This window comes from Callithrix jacchus, chromosome 5, assembly GCF_049354715.1.
Source record: "Callithrix jacchus isolate 240 chromosome 5, calJac240_pri, whole genome shotgun sequence".
NCBI lineage: Eukaryota > Metazoa > Chordata > Mammalia > Primates > Cebidae > Callithrix > Callithrix jacchus.
This window is the reverse complement of record NC_133506.1, coordinates 20424777-20442940: the sequence shown is the minus strand read 5'-3', so window position 1 is coordinate 20442940 and position 18164 is coordinate 20424777. Positions and strand designations below refer to the sequence as shown.

General features: G+C 42.2%; 1 protein-coding gene across 1 annotated transcript in view; it reads right to left on the bottom strand.

Moving 5' to 3' along the window:
• Positions 1-16381: 16381 nt before the first annotated feature.
• Positions 16382-18164, bottom strand: part of ISM1 (isthmin 1) — an 88550-nt gene continuing 86767 nt past the window's right edge. Inside the window, exon 6 of the mRNA XM_035298379.3 lies at positions 16382-18086. Within this exon, the coding sequence (XP_035154270.1) occupies positions 17569-18086 (518 nt within the window). The 3' untranslated portion in view covers positions 16382-17568. The remainder of the gene's footprint in view (positions 18087-18164) is intronic.

Here is an 18164-nt window from a genome sequence, read left to right as displayed (position 1 = left end):
CCAAATATAGTCACATTCTGAGGTACTGGGAGTTAGGATCTCAACATATAAATTTTTTTTGGTGGGGGGAGGTACTGGGGGGACACAATTCATTCTATGACAATTATTAACAATAGCTCCAAAAATGAAATGTTTAAGCTACAAATCCAATATAACATGCAGGATCCTTATACCAAAGCTTACAAATGCTGAAGAAGGAATCAAAGAAGTCTTAAATAAATGAGGCATAATATTCCGTGGTATATATGTACCACATTTTCTTTATACAGTCTATCATTGATGGGCATTTAGGTTGATTCCATGTCTTTGCTATTGTGAATAGCACTGCAATACACATATGTGTGCATGCATCTTTATAATAAAATGACTTATATTTTGGGGGGTATGTACCCATTAACAGGATAGCTGGGTTAAATGATATTTCTGCCTCTAGGTCTTTGAGGAGTTACCACACTGTATTCCACAATGGTTGAACTAATTTACACTGTAAATTAGTGTGTAAATTACACAATGTAAAAGTGTTCTTTTTTCTCTGCAACCTCAGCAGCATCTGTTGTTTTGTGACTTTAATGATCACCATTTTGACTGGCATGAGATGGTATCTCATTGTGGTTTTAATTTGCATTTCTCTAAAGATAGGTGATGTTGAGCTTTTTTTCATGTTTTTTGGCCGCATGTATGTCTTCTGTTGAGAAGTGTCTGTTCATGTTTTTTGCCCACTTTTTAATGGGGTTGTTTGTTTTTTTCTTATAACTTGATTTAAGTTCCTCGTAGCCTTTGAGTATTAGACCTTTGTTAGATGGACAGATTGCAAAATTTTCTCCCATTCTGTAGGTTGTCTGTTCACTCTAATGATAGTTCCTTTTGCTGTGCAGAAGCTCTTTAGTTTAATTAGATCCTATTTGTCAATTTTTGCTTTTGTTGCAATTGCGTTTGATGTTTTCATCATGAAATCTATGCCCCTGCCGATGTCCTGTAAATGACTAGATTTTCTTCTAGGGTTTTTATAATTTTGGCTTTTACACTTAAGTCTGTAATCCATCTTGAGTTAACATTTTTGTATATGGTGTAGTGAAGGGGTCCAGTTTCAATTTTTTGCATATGGCTAGCCAGCACCCCCAGCACCTCTTATAAATAGGGCGTCACTTCACCATTGCTTGTTTTCATCAAGTTTGTGAAAGATCAGATGGTTGTTAGGTGTGCAGTCTTATTTCTGAGCTCTCTATTCTGTTCCATTTGTCTATCTGTTTGTTACTGTACCAGTACCATGCTGTTTTGGTTACTATGGCATTATAGTATAGTTTGAAGTCAAATAGTGTGATGCCAGCTTTGATATTTTTGCTTAGGATAGTCTTGGCTATTCAGGCTCTTTTTTGTTCCTTATGAATTTTAAAATATGTTTTTCTAATTCTGTGAAGAATGTCAATTGTAGTTTAATGGAAATAGCATTGAATCTACAAATTACTTTGGGCAGTATGGCCATTTTCACAACATTGTTTCTTCCTATCCATGAGCATGAAATGTTTCTTCATTTGTTTGTGTCCTCTCTGATTTTCTTGAGAAGTGGTTTGTAGTTCTCCTTGAAGAAATTCTTCACTTTCCTTGTTAGCTCTATTCCTGGATATTTTATTCTTTTTGTAGCAACTGTGAATGGGAGTTCATTCGTGATTTGGCTCTCTGCTTGCCTGTTGGTGATACATAGGAAGGCTAGTGATTTTTGCACATTGATTTTCTACCCTGAGACTTTGCTGAAGTTGCTTATCAGCTTAAGAAGCTTTTGGGCCTCGACATAGGCTCATGTCATCTGTAAACAAAGATAATTTGACTTCCCTTCTTCCTGTTTGAATATTTTTATTTCTTTCTCTTGCCTGATTGCCCTGGCCAGAACTTCCAACACTGTGTTGAATAGGAGTGGTGAGAGAAGGCATCCTTGTCTTGTGCTGGTTTTCAAGGAGAATGCTTCCAGCTTTTGCACATTCAGTATGATATTGGCTGTGGATTTGTCACATGGCTCTTATTATTTTGAGGTATGTTCCAGCAATATGTAGTTTATTGAGTTTTTAACATGAATGGGTACTGAATTTTATCGAAGGCCTTTTCTGCAACTATTGAGATAATCATGTGAAAACAACCCAATTTTAAAAATGAACAAATGACCTGACCAGGCATACCATCAAAGAGGATATATGAAGGCAAATAAATACATGAGAAATGCTCAACATCATGAAACACTAAGGAAATCAAACTAACAATGTGATGAGATGCCACTATATACCTATTAAAATGGCTAAAATAAAAAAAAATGTATACCAAGAGTTGGTGAGGATGTGTAGCAACTGAGTATGTAAGGAACACTCACATATTGATGGTGGAAATAAAAATGGTACAGCCACTTTGAAAAACCATTTGGTAGTTTCTTAAAAAGTCAAATATATACATATACTTACCACACGACCCAACTGTCCCACTCTTAGCCATTTACCCTAGAGAAATAAAATCTCAGGTATACACAAAATCTGTACATAAATGTTTAGAGCAATTATTTTCATAATTTTCCAAAACTTACAGTTTAAATATTCTTTAGTGGACGAGTGGGTAAACAAGCTCTGGTGCATCCATACATGGAATGCTACTCAGCAATAAAAAAGGATAAACTCCTAACACATATGATAACTTGGATGAATCTCAAAGGCCTTAGGCTGAGTGAAAGAAACCACTCATGAGAAGGTATGTTTCTCGTGACACGACATTTCAAAAACTGTAGTGATAGAAAACAGATAAGTGGTTACCAGAAGTTGAGAGGGTAGGGTGGAAGATTGACTACAAAGAGGTCATAAGATAGGACTAGCTCTTTGTAGGTACTACTTTTTCGGTGGTTGACGTGTGTTTTGGTGTTCTATATTCATAAAGAAGCCTCCATTTTGAACTGCTGGGATTAAAGAACAATGCTTTCGTTCTAAGTGAATATCAAATATTCTTCTTTACAAATCATCTGTTAATAGTTAGCTCTCGGAGTAATTAATGGCATGTAAGAAAAATCAGGTTCAAACTGATGAACCTAGTTTATGAAACAGAAGGAATGAATGGATATTACCCACATGTCACAGTTTTGATACAGGTGGAATTAGTTGATTATTCTGGGTCTGGCTTTCTTCTGAAAGGAGTTTTGTCTTCTAAAGGGTACAGAGGGGTTGTGTCTAAACCCATTGTCACATCTCTGGGGACAAGTAGGTAACCATCCCAGGAAACAAGTTGGGGAAAGGTGAACATGATAATCCCCTATTACCTTTCCTGTAGCAGAAACTGTGGGCCCTCTCATGACATCTAACCACAACTCTCTTCTGCCTTGTGTGGAAATCAAAGCAACATATTTTTTACCACATATTTATATGTGGAGACAGATACATACCAGAAGAGCAAGCATGCAAAAGCTAGAAACAAGTACATCGTAAGCGCAAGGTTGGCATATGTTGCAGATTTTCTTGCCCAATATAGATGCAGAACCTCACATTTCAGAAGAGACTTGAGATCTCTGACTTCTTGATGGGAACAGTCTCAGTTGTGATACCACATGCGCTACCCATGAGAAGGGAGATGTTCCAGATCCATCCCCACAACCTCACCCCATTTGTCGGGCTGTCCTGTGGGCACCCTCTGGTGGTCACTTAGGTTGAGTGGCTCTCTGTTCCTTGCATCCAGGAGCTCCCCGGCTGGAACACTACCTATAAAACAAACAGAAACATTCTGATGTGTTTCTTTGAGGCTGCAATAGAGAAGTAGCTGTGTTAACAGTATAAGAAGCAGAAAATAAACAAATTATTTTCTGATCAGATGGTGTTAAAATGTGGATCCTTGTATTTTTCTTCAGCTGCATAAACAAGTCTCTTTGCCTCCCTGGCCTATACTTTTCTCATATGGAAAAGAAGAAACTTAAACTAGGGTATTTCTAAGGGTGCACCAGCTTCAGATGTGTGTAATATCTGATATGTGAAGTAAGTGCTTTCTGTAGTGGTGCTAGATGCCGTTCCTTACTTCTGGCTTGACATCAACCTCAAGAAGAGGTTGGAAATTGGAAAATTTTCCTGGAAAATTGAAGAAAGTGTGAAGACATTTTGTAGGCATCATCTTGTTTTCCATCTTCTAGCCCTCTCTACCCATTCCAGTGCAAGCTTCCTTAATATTTGAAATAGATGAGCACGATGAAGACATGGTTTAGAAGAACAACTGAAACTTAGTTTAGTTGCTTCCAAAAATCTCTCATCTAATCACAATTAGACCTGTTAGGTTTCAGTGAGACGTGAGGATGTAAATTTAAATTCTATACCCCTGCCTAAAATGTGGACAAGATCCTCTTTTCTGCAACTTTCGGTACTGCTTATCATTTTTAAGCTTCACAAGTTAACTAGCTGGAAGTCATATCTAAAACACAGCTCACATTTACTTATATCTTGCAGCTAGCAAGGCAACTGATCCCTACAATTCTGCAATTTGTTGTCCTTATAGGAAGAGAGACGGATAACATTTCTTAGAGAAGTACACATCCTAAAAGCAACGAACTAACTAAATAGAAACCCAGAAAGACTCACAAGGAAGAATGCATTTCTTATCATTTAGGCTATTAAATGTTTTTTTTGGTTGGAGGAGACTGAAAATATTTTGGCCTATTTATTTATGAAAGAATAAACTAATGATTTTCTGCTGGCTGGTTTATTCTTCCATAAAGAAGCCTTCTTTTCAAAATCTGGAGTTGAAGGCTTTTTTCCAAGATAAATACTAAATACTCTCATTTAAGAAGTTTCTTTTACTAATTAACTCTGGGAGTAGTCCATTACATATGTAAGAAAAATCAGGTCTAAAGGAATGAGTGTAGCTTATCAAATGAGAATTATAGTCATATGATAGTTATAAAGATTAAATGAGATACTATATATTGCCTAACAAAGTAAATGGCCAAGAAAACATAGTTTCATATGAAGAGTATCATACTGAAGCATTTGTCTGTTTTTTTTGGTAGATACTGGATTTGGAAGGATATAAGTTACATTGGGGAAGGAACAGTGTGAGTTCTTTCTCTTTGGCAACACACTGGGTTGGGGGAACCGTAGTTCGATAGTCTTTTATCCAGGAAGATGAGCTCCTTCTAACTTTGCAGTGTGATTCCAGCTTTCCTGCCTTGGTCCCCTTGAGTCACTGTATTTCCAGTAAGTCACCTCCCTTCCTTTAGACCAGTCCCTAGTCCCTCAAGCCCCTGTCTTTTTTTCAACAAATTTCTTCAACGTGTCTCTCCCGCTTTGCAAAAACGTACCCCACCCTAACCCTACCACTCTCTTATTCTTTGCACCAAGGAATATTTGGGGACTGTAGCTCTGTTCTCTTGCCCTCCCTATTCCATGTTGTGGTCTGATTGCTCTTAGTTCCTATTTTTCCTCTGAGATGCTGTGATACAATGCCTGGGTGGTGCCTTCCCCCATAGCCTGCACCTAGTCATTCTGGGAAGTGAGGGAGGACTGTGGTGTTTTCTGCCTTGCTCTGTCAAGTGTTGTCTCTTTTTACAGTAATCCTAGGGACTCTTTTTATCGTAGGATTTTATTCCAAATGGAAGTTAAGAGAGTTCAGATGCTGAGAGACAGGTCAGGGCAGTAGGGGTAGGGAGAGGTGTGAGCTTGTCCAGATCTGTGGCTTTGCCAGGACTGTTTTCAAGTTGACACAGTGCTAAATAAAAAGCCCCTTGTTTTGATCTCAGGGACTTCCTGAGTAGACTGTCTGATTAGATAAAGATCACATATGCCCCACCGCCATCCTTTAGGAAGTAATCTAAGCTTTGCAGCTATTCCTTGTCCTGTCTCCGTCTCAAAGTCTGTCTGTCTGTATCACTGGGTCCCTCCCTGGGTCTGGAGCTTTTCTTTCTGTTTGAGCAGGAAAAGGGAGCCAGAGAAAATAGGGCTCGTCTTCCTCTTTGAAATCTTCTTAAGTTGTTTAGAAACAAAGCAAAAGCTTTGTTTGAGAAGCTCATATGGACCTCGTCTGGTCCAGGGCATCAAAGGAAATTGATCTGTTTGCAATATGGTCAGCTGCTGCGATGCTATGAAGCAAGCAAGTTGGCAGGTAGAAGAATTGGAAAGAGAAATACAGTCAGTGCCTGCACTGGGTTCATTAGCCAAGAAAAGAGGGTAGGGGTGTGTCTTTTCTCTTAGAACGACCAGTGACTCTTTAAGCCAGGTCTGGATGCCCAGGAGATGCAGCACAAACTGTCTTTGAAGATGATGAACTAACTCACTCTTGGGAGTACAGCACTTTTAAGAAATGCTTGGACCTAAAAAGCTGCCAAATTGGAAGTCACCTAGACTAGGTCGCAGGTTTTCAGCTCTGCTCAGGAGAATCTCTTTATGACATTAAAAAGCAACTTTGTAAACGGGTACTTGTACTTTTAATAGTTTGTTTTCAACCCTCTGTGCCAATCACTATTCTAAGTGATACACACGCGCAATTTCCACAATGTAAATGTTGACTCATTAATTCTTCATGGCAGCCCTATGAGCAACAGTACCATTATGATCATCTTTTATAAATGAAGACACGAAGGCATGGGGAAGTTAAGTACCCTGCTCAAGGTCACATAACTAGCATGCAGTCAATTAGGGCATCAAACCCGAGCAGTCTAGCCCGAGAATCTGGCTGCTGCCTCTCCTGTCTCTACACACACACAGACATTCCCGAGTGAAATACACACGGAAAGAAAAGATGTGAATTCAACACTACTTTTTAATATTTACGTACACCTGAAAAATAGTTGTGCATCTATGTGGGAGGGAGTCGAAGGTAGCAGTCATTTATCGGCTTCACAAGCATGCCTTTGAGAGCTCACTGTGCATGCCCTGCCCTGGGCTGAGATGAGGATCGAGTGGTGAAGAAGACACACCAAGTCCCTGTGCTCGGGCTGAGGCTTCAAGGTACCAGGCCCAGGCGGAGAGAGGGAGGACCATGTCTACCTTGCAATGCTAACGAGGGTTTTAGATGCTTATGGGGCCTGAATTCTGGAACTTCCTGGAGTGTTTCTCCCCTTGGATCCGAACAACAATCACTTCTTACCTAGAAAGACAGTAGGCTTCAGAGGGTTTCTGGTCTACCACACTTGCTGTAAGAATTCTGACAATTGTCATCAGGATTCATAGTTTAGGCTCCTGTGGAAGAAACTGTTAATTTTCTTTTCAGAATCTTCTTATTTGTCATAAAATCTTTTTTTTTTTTTAATGTGGGGCACATGACTATCCTAGATGAGGATGATTTAAAAAAATGTTTTTGAGACAAGAGTCTCACTGTCACCCAGGCTGTACTGCAGTGGTATGATCTTGGCTCACGGCAACCTTCACCTCCTCCTGGTTTCAAACAATTCTCATGCTTCAGCCTCCTGAGTAGCTGGGATTACAGGTGTGCACCACCATGCCCAGATAATTTTTGTATTTTTAGTAGAGATGGGTTTTTAGCATGTTGGCCAGGCTGGTCTCAAACTCCTGACCTCAACTGATCTGCTGGCCTCAGCCTCCGAAAGTGCTAGGATTACAGGCATGAGCCACTGTGGCGGTCATCTTAGACCATGAAATGGAAATTGCTTCAAGAGAAATATGGAGCAGTGAGACGGGGGAAACACACATCTTGTATTTTGCTGGGACTATCAACTTCTAGGCTTGTTTTTAATGAGACAGCAATAAACTATCTTACATAAGCCCTGGTTACTTTGTTTTTCTCTCACCTGCCGTCACGCCTAATTCCAATTGACATAGCGTCCTTCCTTAATATTTAATGTGGCTTTATATATTTGGGTCTTTCTAAAGCCACCTAATATCTGTCCAGTATACTTCCTTTCTCTTTAAATTAATCAGAGTTCAGTTCTCTTGCTTTCAGCTTTGAGCCCTTTGATACCTTGTGTCTCTAAGGTTTGCAAACAAGTTGTGAAGTCAAGGCTTTTAGCGTTAACATCCCTCCTGTGACACAAAGCTAATATACCCCACAGAACTCTGCTAATCAGGTCTGAACTCATCTGGGAATTTAGAAAGTATTTTTGCTCAACTCACACTCTACTACCCTTTCCATAAATTCAAGTCTTAGTTCCAGGGAAAAAGACAACACCACCCTGTGCTCTGGTTCTGAAGTCTGCTTCTGTCAATTCGTCAAACTCGTTCTCCATCCAGTTTTGTTCCCTTACTGGCAAAGAGCTGCGATCCCTTAAAGGAGAAGAGGTGTTCTGGTATTTGGTAACACCAGAACAGCCTTTTTGCACTGGTTTCTTCCCATCTTCATGGATTTATCTTCCTTTGGTCTTTGAGGTTGGTGACCTTTGGATGGGGTCTCTGAGTGGATGTCCTTTTTGTTGATGTTGAAATTACTTCTTTCTGTCTGTTAGTTTTCCTTCTAATAGTCAGGCTGCAGGTCTGCTGGAGTTTGCTGGAGGTGCATTCCCGACCTTGCTTGCCTGGAAATCACCAGCAGAGACTGCAGAACAGCAAAGATTACTGCCTGTTCCTTCATCTGACAGCTTTGTCCCTGATCTCAGAGGTACCTGCCAGAGGCCAGCCAGAGCTCTCCTGTATGTGTCTGTTGCCCCTACTGGGAGGTGTCTCCCAGTCAGAATACATGGGGCTCAGGGAGTCTGTCCTTTATCAGAGCTCAAATGCTGTTGGGAAATCTGTTCATCTCTTCAGAGCTGCTAAGCAGCAAAGTTCAGGTCTGCTGAACCTGTACCCACTACCATCCCTTTTCTTTCCCAGGAAGGTGGGAGCTTTATTTATAAGTTCCTGATGGGCTGCTGCCTTTTTTCAGAGATGCTCTGCCCAGCGAGGACATCTAGTGAGACAGTGCCTGAGCTGCTGAGCTATGTTGGGCTTCACCAAGTTTGGATTTTCCAGCAGCTTTGCTTACACTGTAGGGTTGAAACCACCCACTCAAGCCTCAGCCACAGTGGATGACCCTCCCCCCACCGAGCTCAAATGACCCAGGTCGAGCTCAGACTGCTGTGCTGGCTGCGAAAGTTTCAAGCCAGTGGATCTGAGTTTGCTGGTCTCTGTGGGGGTGGGACCCACGTGAGCCAGACCACTTGGCTCCCTGGCTTCAGCCCCCTTTCCAGGGGAGTGAACAGTTTTGTCTTGCTGGTGTTACAGGTGCCACTGGGGTTTGAAAAAAAAAAAAACTGCTCCAGCTAGCTTGGTTTCTGCCCAAATGGCCTCCCAGTTTTGTGCTGGAAACTCAGGGCCCTGGTGGTTGTGTAGGCACTGGAGGGAATCTCCTGGTATGCAGGTTGTAGAGACCATGGGAAAGTGCAGTATCTGGACCGGAGTGCAGGGGACAGTCCCTAATGGCTTCCCTTGGCTAGGAGAGGGAGTTCCCCAGCCCTTTGCACCTCCCAGGTGAGGTGATGCCCCGCTCTGCTTCAGCTCACCCTCCTTGGGCTGCACCCATGATCCAACCAGTCCCAATGAGATGGACAAAGTACCTCAGTTGGAAATGTGGAAATCACCCACATTTTTTATCAGTCTCACTGGGAGCTGTGCACAGGAGCTGTTCCTATTCGGCCATCTTGCCCCAGTTCATTTTCCCCAAGAAATTCAGTTTTTAAGAAGTGTACACTTCAGTGAGTTTTGACAATCAAACCACGCAATATATAGAACATTTCTATACCCCCGGAGAGCTCCTTCATGAGCCTTCCATTTTGTTTTTGATGTTGGTATGGCTGTTGGTGACATGGGTGTGTTCACTTTGTGAAAATTCATTGAGAGGTGAGTGACATGATGTGTTTACTCTGTGAAAATTCATGGAGCTGTGAACTTATGATATGTGCATTCTTTGCTGAATATATGTTCTGCTTCCATAAAAGTTTCCAAGAGTACTTTTGAAAAAGACTGGCCTGAAGGATGGTCAATTGGCTATAAGATGGTCAAATGTGTGGCCGAGGGGGTGAGAGGACAGCTGTGGGGAGGCTGATTGGAAGGGTAGAAATAGTGAAGAATGGAACAGAAAGTGAGTTCGGTGTCAAGGTTCATCTTTCTACATCTGCTGCTGGTGAGTGATGTGAACCAGCCTTTATCTTCCTGGCAATGGATCAGCTGCTTTTGTTGTTTCTTTCTCCCTCCAATATCCTGTAATAGCAGGAGCGAGCCCTCAAGAGGGACTCAAAGGTGGGCTTTTTCCTGAAACACGGAGCAGGTGGCTTTGGTCTGCACTCTCCAGGATCCCTAGGTGAGGATCCTGACATATTGTTGACAGGAAATTCTGTCTCCTATAGCCACCAGCATGGAACATCTCATTCTTTCTTGACCAGTCTCCATTCCTTGACTCTGAGACTTCAAACCTTTAGGAATCCCTTCCTGGTGTTTGCTGGGCCCTGCCAGCCCTGATGGAGGATTTGAAGGCTCCTTGGGAAAAGCGGAATTAGTGATGTGAGCCTTTCTTGTCTTCCCTTTGCACAAAGCTCCCTTTACTTATGTGGGTAACACAAGTAGTGAGTCACTTTAGAGGCTGCAAAGGGAATTTTGTCCTGGAAGTCTGTTTTAGTTTCTTTGCTTTTTTTTTTTTTCTTTCTCCTTCTCCATTTGCTGAGATCCTCTCCAAAGGTGAAAACAGACAAAGAAACAAAAAATACCCACCAAAATCTGGTAGAGAGAGAAATAAAGAAGGGGAAATATAAAGAGGGAAATAAACTAGACAAAGTGAAACTGTGCGTCTAACGGTGTAAAAATTTAAAGTGGTGCTTGTTGAAGTTTGCTAATATTCCCTTTCGCTAAAGAATTAAAGGCATACTTTATTTAGACTGTTCTCTTCCATGGCAAATAAACCTGATTTAGCCATGACCTTTGTGAAAATAAACTAAACTGCATAGAAAAAAAATTCCTTTTTTCTTTTTTAAAAGTCAGGCTTGAAAATTTTATATCCTTTGAGTCATATTCTTGAAGCAATTGGCTGATTAATTCAAGAAATGTTACTTTCCCAATTCAAATATGACATGTTGAAAATCATCCATGAATTACATGCTACTAGAATGAAAGGCTTTTCTATGCCATTTAAAAGGTTTTTTTCATTTTGAGGGCAATTGTGAATATCTATAAGGTCACATTTATTACTTCCAGAAAAGATAGAAAATTAGCAAAGTCAAAAATTCTTACCCAGCTTTGCTATTGCAGCTGTGTCTCAATCCAGTCCCCCACCCGTTCCCCTGCCACTAAAATGGTTAAGTATGATGTTATTTTTGCCATTACAGGCAAGGCACTGGTCTTTTTAGATTGACTCTCCAAATCTCTACACAGAGATTAAAAGAAAAAAATATTTGCATTTGAACTTTGTTCTTTTTGTGGGATTCAACAAGAAATTGTTAGTCTCATAAATTCATTCCTTAAAAATCTTACCTTCTGATCCTGAAATATGTCCCTCTCCTTCTGATCTCGTGCAGTAAACCAATACCAAGCCTCAGAAAAGCAACTGGCTGTAAACTTTCTGCCAGTTAATTTACACTACCGTATGCAGGACCTGTAGACGTGAACGTATGTTTCTGTATATACCCACCCGGTAATTACTGAGGCAAGCCTTTAATTTGTCTGAAATTGTGCAGGCATAATGGTGATGACCCACACATTTTTCCATTGGAAATTGTAAATGAATGACAAAGAGAGAACTCCACCCTAATCTCCTCCTCCCAACACTTCCTGGGATGCTTATTCATAACTCTTTGTACGTCAGGATAGAATCGACACTCACAGGGGTTTTGATCACTGTTGCTCAGTTGATTTGAGCAGTGCCACTCAAGTGTGGTCCTCAGAGTAGTATGGGTCTGTAGTCAGCAAGGAAATTAATTCTAAAATTAAAGTGCTGAAAACATTTTAGAGGCATTTGGCAAATTAATCTTCTGCCTGTTGAATCTAATCATAAAGACTAGGGGTTTATTTTTATTTTGTAACAACTCAACGGTATTAAAATCTAGTAGAGCTCCTGTCTCTGGCCAGAATGAGATTGACTCTTCTTTTTTGGTAGGTTTATTACCTACAGCAAAACCATCTTCAGATGTGCACGATGAAATAATAAGTGCTACTCACATATTATTAATAAGTATTTAAGCGTGAAGTGATGTCTTGGTTTGGCTTGAGGTCCCTGGAAGCACACCCTGAGAGATAGAGCTGAGCAAGCAGCTTATTTGGTAGGAAGATTCCCGCAAGTACACCTAGAGAAGTGGGGAAGAGAGACAGGGAAAGCAAAGAATCAAATAAAACACGTGTTTTCAAGTAGGTTACCACCACAGGCAACTGGAACTCAATCCCACTGGAGCTCATGGACTGGTATAAAACACACTTCACAATTGCCCCACTTGAGGGGTGAGGGAATTGGGGTATTCACTGACTGATGAGTGGAGTCTTGAGGGGGGGTTACTGATTCCCCCAGGATCACCAGTTGACTGACAGGCACTTGGTCTGTTCACTCCCAGTACTTTCTGTCTTCCATGCAAGACCAGTGAGCTCCAGTGGCTGAAAAATGCCATCAGGCAAAGACATGCAGGAGCCCCTGCTTGAAAGTTGGGCTTGTTTGAACAGATATGAAAAGTGCTCAGGGGATGCTTGGGACAGCAAAAGCACTGGCCAACAGGTAGGTTGGACAAGTGGACTTACCACAATTTATAGATAAAGAAACAGGTCCAGCCCAGCACTAGAATACAATGTGGAAGACAGTGGGGGAGTGAGAAGGATCTCTCCCCTTGACCACCCACTTTGGGTCCACCCAGAGCCTCTTCTGCTACCTTTCTTTCCTGTCTTTAGCAGTGGGTAGTTGGAAGAGATTGACTGGGTGCTCATACAGCCCATCTCTGCTTCCTAGACCCCTCACCTGGACTTCATTTTCTAGTCTCCCGTGCAGAAGGATGTGTCATGTAGCAGAGCTGAAAAGAGTGACTAGAGGTGATGGGAAGTACTTCGCTGCTGGACCTACAAAAAACTTTACAAGTTTTCTCCCTGCTTTCTACCTTTAGAGCAGACTGGGATTGAGATGATCCCCCCAGGGCATCCTAGAGAGTCATGCTTTGATGGTGGTAGAGCCACAAGATGGAAGGAGTCTGGGTCCCTGGGTTGTCACTTAGAGGTAGGCCATTTGGCTAGAAACATACTCTTTACTGTTTGGGTTAAGCCACTGTGATTTTGAGGATTATTTATTACAGTAACTAGCATCACCTTAAATAATACAACATCATACATGTGTGATCCAAAAACTTGTCTTATATCAGTTACCATAATCTCAGATTGTACACTTATTTATTTATCCTCTGTCTCCCCTCCAAGAGGAAGGACTTTGATTTGTACACCGCTGTATCTCTGGCATCCGGCATATGTATATGCTCAATATGTATTTGGCAAATGACTAAACATTAATGTATGAACTTATCCAACAACTCCCAGCAGGCAAGTGAGAGAGTCAGGATTGGAGTCCAGGCCCTCTGAACCCTCACACTCTTAAGCCCTCTGCATATTGGCTGACTATGTATGCCAGGTGCAGCGCTGGAAGTGTGCATGTAGGAAGATTAGGTGCCTGTTAGATTGCCCCTGAGGTCTACTTAACAGGCAGCAGTTAGCACAGGGCTTCTGTGCGGTGGGAAAAGCAGACCTGTCTGTGTTCTCATCCATGGATTAGGCTATCTTTTAGAAATGCTGAACTTTGTGACTTATCCAACCTGAGCAAGGGCTCAGCTATAGAACCAGAAAATCCCTATGTGGACTATGAGATAACTGAGCAAAACACACACAGATAAAGCCAGATCCACTTTGAACAATCTAAGCAAAGGCAATGAGTCATAAAAAAGAACGGATCCGGCAGAACTTGGGATGAGTTAGGAGGAGAGGCGATTACAGGCGTTAGGTTTAAGAGCCTGGGCTTTGGTGGTCAGACACAGCTGGCTTCAAGGAGCTCTGTCATTTACCAAGTGGTCTGACGTTGGGCAAATTAGCTAACCTTGTTTGGCTGCTTTTCCTCATCTACAAACTGGGTGTAATAACGATGGTCTCCTGTGGTAAAATGATTAACACAGAGACACGAAGTGCATTCTCAAAAGATGGTGTCTTGTATAGTAACTATTATTTAACCCCTGGTGTTAAGATGGAGAACTCTTCCATCTTGACCACTGATATGTAAAGACTGAGGCGCTTGGGAGACTATAACTATGGCGATTATAGGAACTGGGTCAGAAGAGAAGCTTTCCCGGCCTCTCCTAGGCTGCACTCTTCCCATGTGCGGCCACTAGAGGGCTTTGGGCATCTTTGTTTACCACTACTGTGTTCAGATGTGGCACCCGGGATGCTCAGTGAATTACTAGGGCTCTCTTTCCAGAGGAAGGCAAAAGAGCAGTGCACTTGAGAAGCATTTGAGCAGCTACTGAGGGGTCATATATATAAGGGTTGCAATGAGACTGCAGACATCTTTGCTACAGGCAAAGTTGGCCTTTGAGCAGATAATCTACTGGTCACTGAGGGAACTGCCTGGGGTTGCCCTAGCACCAGCTTAGGGCTCTGTGTTGAATGAGATAAGGGTCTCCTTGTCTTATGAGATAACCTTGGCTTGAGGTCTTGATTTCTGAGGATCACTCATTGGCCCACTAAGGCAATGGGACTGAAAATTGGCTCCTCCTAATAGAGGTGAATTATAGTTCAGCAAATTTCCAGAGGTTTGGAATCATCCCGATGATGAATGGGAGACCAGGGTGTTCTCAGTAGGGCAAAGAGTCCAGGAGCCTTCCCCTCCAAATTCACCCCACCTTCCAACTCTCAGTTCATTAGGTCAGCAAGGTCTGATATTAAAAGGAAAATAGCTCATGAAAACATTGCTCACATCAGTCATTTTCACTGTAGTATGAAAGCTCTGTTCTCTTTGAGATTCCAAGCTAAATCCTTAATAAAAACACCTTAGACATGGCTCCATAACTTGCCACTCTTATTCCCCTCCTTGTCACATTAAACTCCCAGTTTTCAGAAAATACCAAGTTCTTTCCTATTTCCTTGCCTTTCTCCAGTTTCCTTAGTACAAATACACCCTCTTCACCCTGCTCTTTTATGCTTGATAAAATCCCACTTCTTCATTAGAACCAACAGATACTTCCTGATTTTTGCCTCTATTTCTTCATAGTACCTTGTGCTTACTCTTAACAGAATACATCAGAGGGTTTTGTCTTATACATTTTGCCTCTCCTTATCATCAGGTTGGGCTGTTCATGTGAATAATCTCCAGCCTCTGCTTGAATACCTGTCCTGAAAGGGAACTCACCACCACAAAGGCAATGCATTTCATTGCCAGCCAATTCTCTTTGCAAAAAAAAAAATCTTTCATTATTAGAAACCAAATCTATTTGCCGGATACATGGACCCATTGATTCTCTTCTTACTAGGTCAATTACATAAAATTGCTTCAGATGTGAATAAGGCTTCTCATTCCATGATTCGACAGAGATCTTAAATATAAATATTCTGAGAGTGGGCAATACCTTCTAAAGTATAAATAATTCATTCTAAAGTGTAAATGGCTGGGCATGGTTGCTCACGCTTGTAATCCCAGTGCTTTGGGAGGCTAAGGCAGGCTGATCACTTGAAGCCAAGAGTTTGAGACCAGCCTGGCCAACATCTTGAAACCCTGTCTCTCCTAAAAATACAAAAGTTAGCTGGACATGGTGGCACATGCTTGTAATCCCAACTACTCGGAGGCTGAGGCATGAGAATTGCTTGAACCTAGGAGGCGGAGATTGCAGTGAGTCGAGATCACGCCACTGCACTCCAGCTTGGGGGACAGAATGAGACTCTGTCTTAAAAAATAAAAAAAAAATGTGAATGGCTGGTAAAAAGCTTTTTCATAAGAATAGAATTGTATCAGGATAACTTAAGGGTGGTGTTGGAAAGGCCAAAGATACCAGGCATGTAAGGACTTCAGAAGTGTGCTACAGTAGAAAGAATGCTAGGCTGGGAAATGAAAGACGGGTCCAATGTACCTTATGTTTTCTAAGCTTTGGTTTTTCTCATCAGGAAAAGGAATAGTTTGCATGATGAGTAGTTCTACTTATGACTGTAACTGCAGAATTTTCTGTGGAAGTGGCCCTGCTCAACTGGGCTGTCTTAAGCCTTTGCTCTGGCTTGGCTTTCTTAGGTCTGGGCCAGCAAAAAGTCACACGTGTCAATGGGCCTTGGCCTCCTGGGAGCTGGGTAGACTTTACTGGTGCCAAAGATGCCATGACTTACACCACTCACAATCATGTCAATCAATGAATGAGGCTTTTATTCCCACCTGGGTTGACATTTTCTTTCCCCTGCCATGAAGCCTGGCTTCACACCAGCTATGTACAGCATTTGTATCACAAATGAAGGCTGCAGGTAACACATTTTATCATGATTTTATTATATACTCGCTTTTCTTGGAGTTTTGCAAAGTAAAATACTGAGTAAGAACCAACTTTATTTTTCCTAAGTTCCACCCTACAGGACCAGGTCATATTAACAATTGCTTGATGCACAATAATCAGTGACTCAATAAATACATTACAAAAATAATGCAGTTTTGTTCTTTGCTTAAAACATAAAAAAAATTAAGATTTCCCAGACTTGACCCCCCCCCCACCACCTTTTTAAATATTTATTTACTGGGAATATACTTGTGGAGAAAAAAATTGTTAAAATAGTATTAAAATAGGTGAAATGAGATCCGTTCTTTTTCCCATTTATTTTGTTGTTTTTCCTTGGAAAATCACCACTTCCTGTTTTTATGTCGGAACTTGCTGCAGTCTTCTGAACCTGCTAAGACATGAGCAGAAATTCTACTATTTTGGGGCCGTTTAGTAGAATGATAGTATTATGGCAATATTGATCTTTTATTTTAAAGCCTACTTAAAACTAATCCTCGGCTTTGTCCCTAAAATACTGTATTCCCTACCCAGTCTGAGGCAAGAGCGTTTTAGAATCTGAGACTCCAGCAAGGTGCCTCATGACTAAATAACATTTGGTTTAAGGTGGACGTTTACGTGTTTTGATATATTTCTTTTGCGTTATTTTTCAAAGAAATCATTGCAAAATTCCCTTTCTCTTCCACTTCCCTAAGTCTCTTTCTTTCTGATCTCTCACAGAAGTGATTAGTTTCACAACTCCACAGAAAAGGTTATGCTTAAGTCTCATTTGTATTAAATAAGTTATATATAAAAACTGCTTATAATGTTTACAAACTCAGTCTCTATCCCTCTTCTCCTTTCTTGGACACGCTGGATCCGGGTGTGAATTGAGTCACACCCACTATGGCTTCCAGGTTCTTCTGGCTTCCGAGTTGTCCCCATCCTCCTGCCCACATCGCTCCCCAGGCGCACTTCCAAGGAGCTCTACAGAAGGCTGCGAGGGCGGCTTCACTGGGCAGTCCCCCGGGTGTGGCGCACACCCCTAGTGTAATGTAAGAGAAATACTCATGTGGTATATACAAATATACATGACCGTGGCTAAGAAGGTCTCGGCACCAGTCAGCAGGTCAGTGCAGCTCGTGTGTGCTCCAGAACCAGAGGCGGCGTCCTCCATCTCATCCCTCTCTTTAATACTCCCTGGCCTCTTGGAACTGCCTGATGTAGTCCTCATCCGAAGGGCTCTCTGTGCACTTGTGTCCGTTGTTGGGAGGCCTGGCCTCGTTATACCTACTCCAGTCGCCCTTGCAGATAATCCAGGGCAGGACGTCCACCTTATAGTGGAGCTCCGCGGAGAACTCGGTGCTGATGAGGTTGGGCGTGCCTGCCCCCTTGCCCCTGGTGATGAGCTGCATGTTGTCACCGTAGCAGCAGTGCTGTGCTGCCAGCGTGGTGCTCTCCAGGGACAGCATAGAGCGGATGCAGTACCGGGCTGTGGGCTTGTAGATCTCCAGCTTCTCCTTGGGCCCGCTGGCATCCTTCCAGCGGAAGTCCTTGCGCTTGATGTGGTCGAAGACGTTGGCTGGGCTGTAGGCTACCTCAGTAGGGTAGAAGCAGGGGCAGCTGGGCAGGTCATTCATCACCTTGTGCATGTACTTCTTTAAGAACTCGCTTTTGCAGCTCATCCAGCGCTCACAGCTGTCCATGTCTGGAAAAGGCCAAAAAGAAACCCTCTCACCGCATGCACAACCGGCCCACAGGAGGGGTTTCAAGGAGCATGTGACGC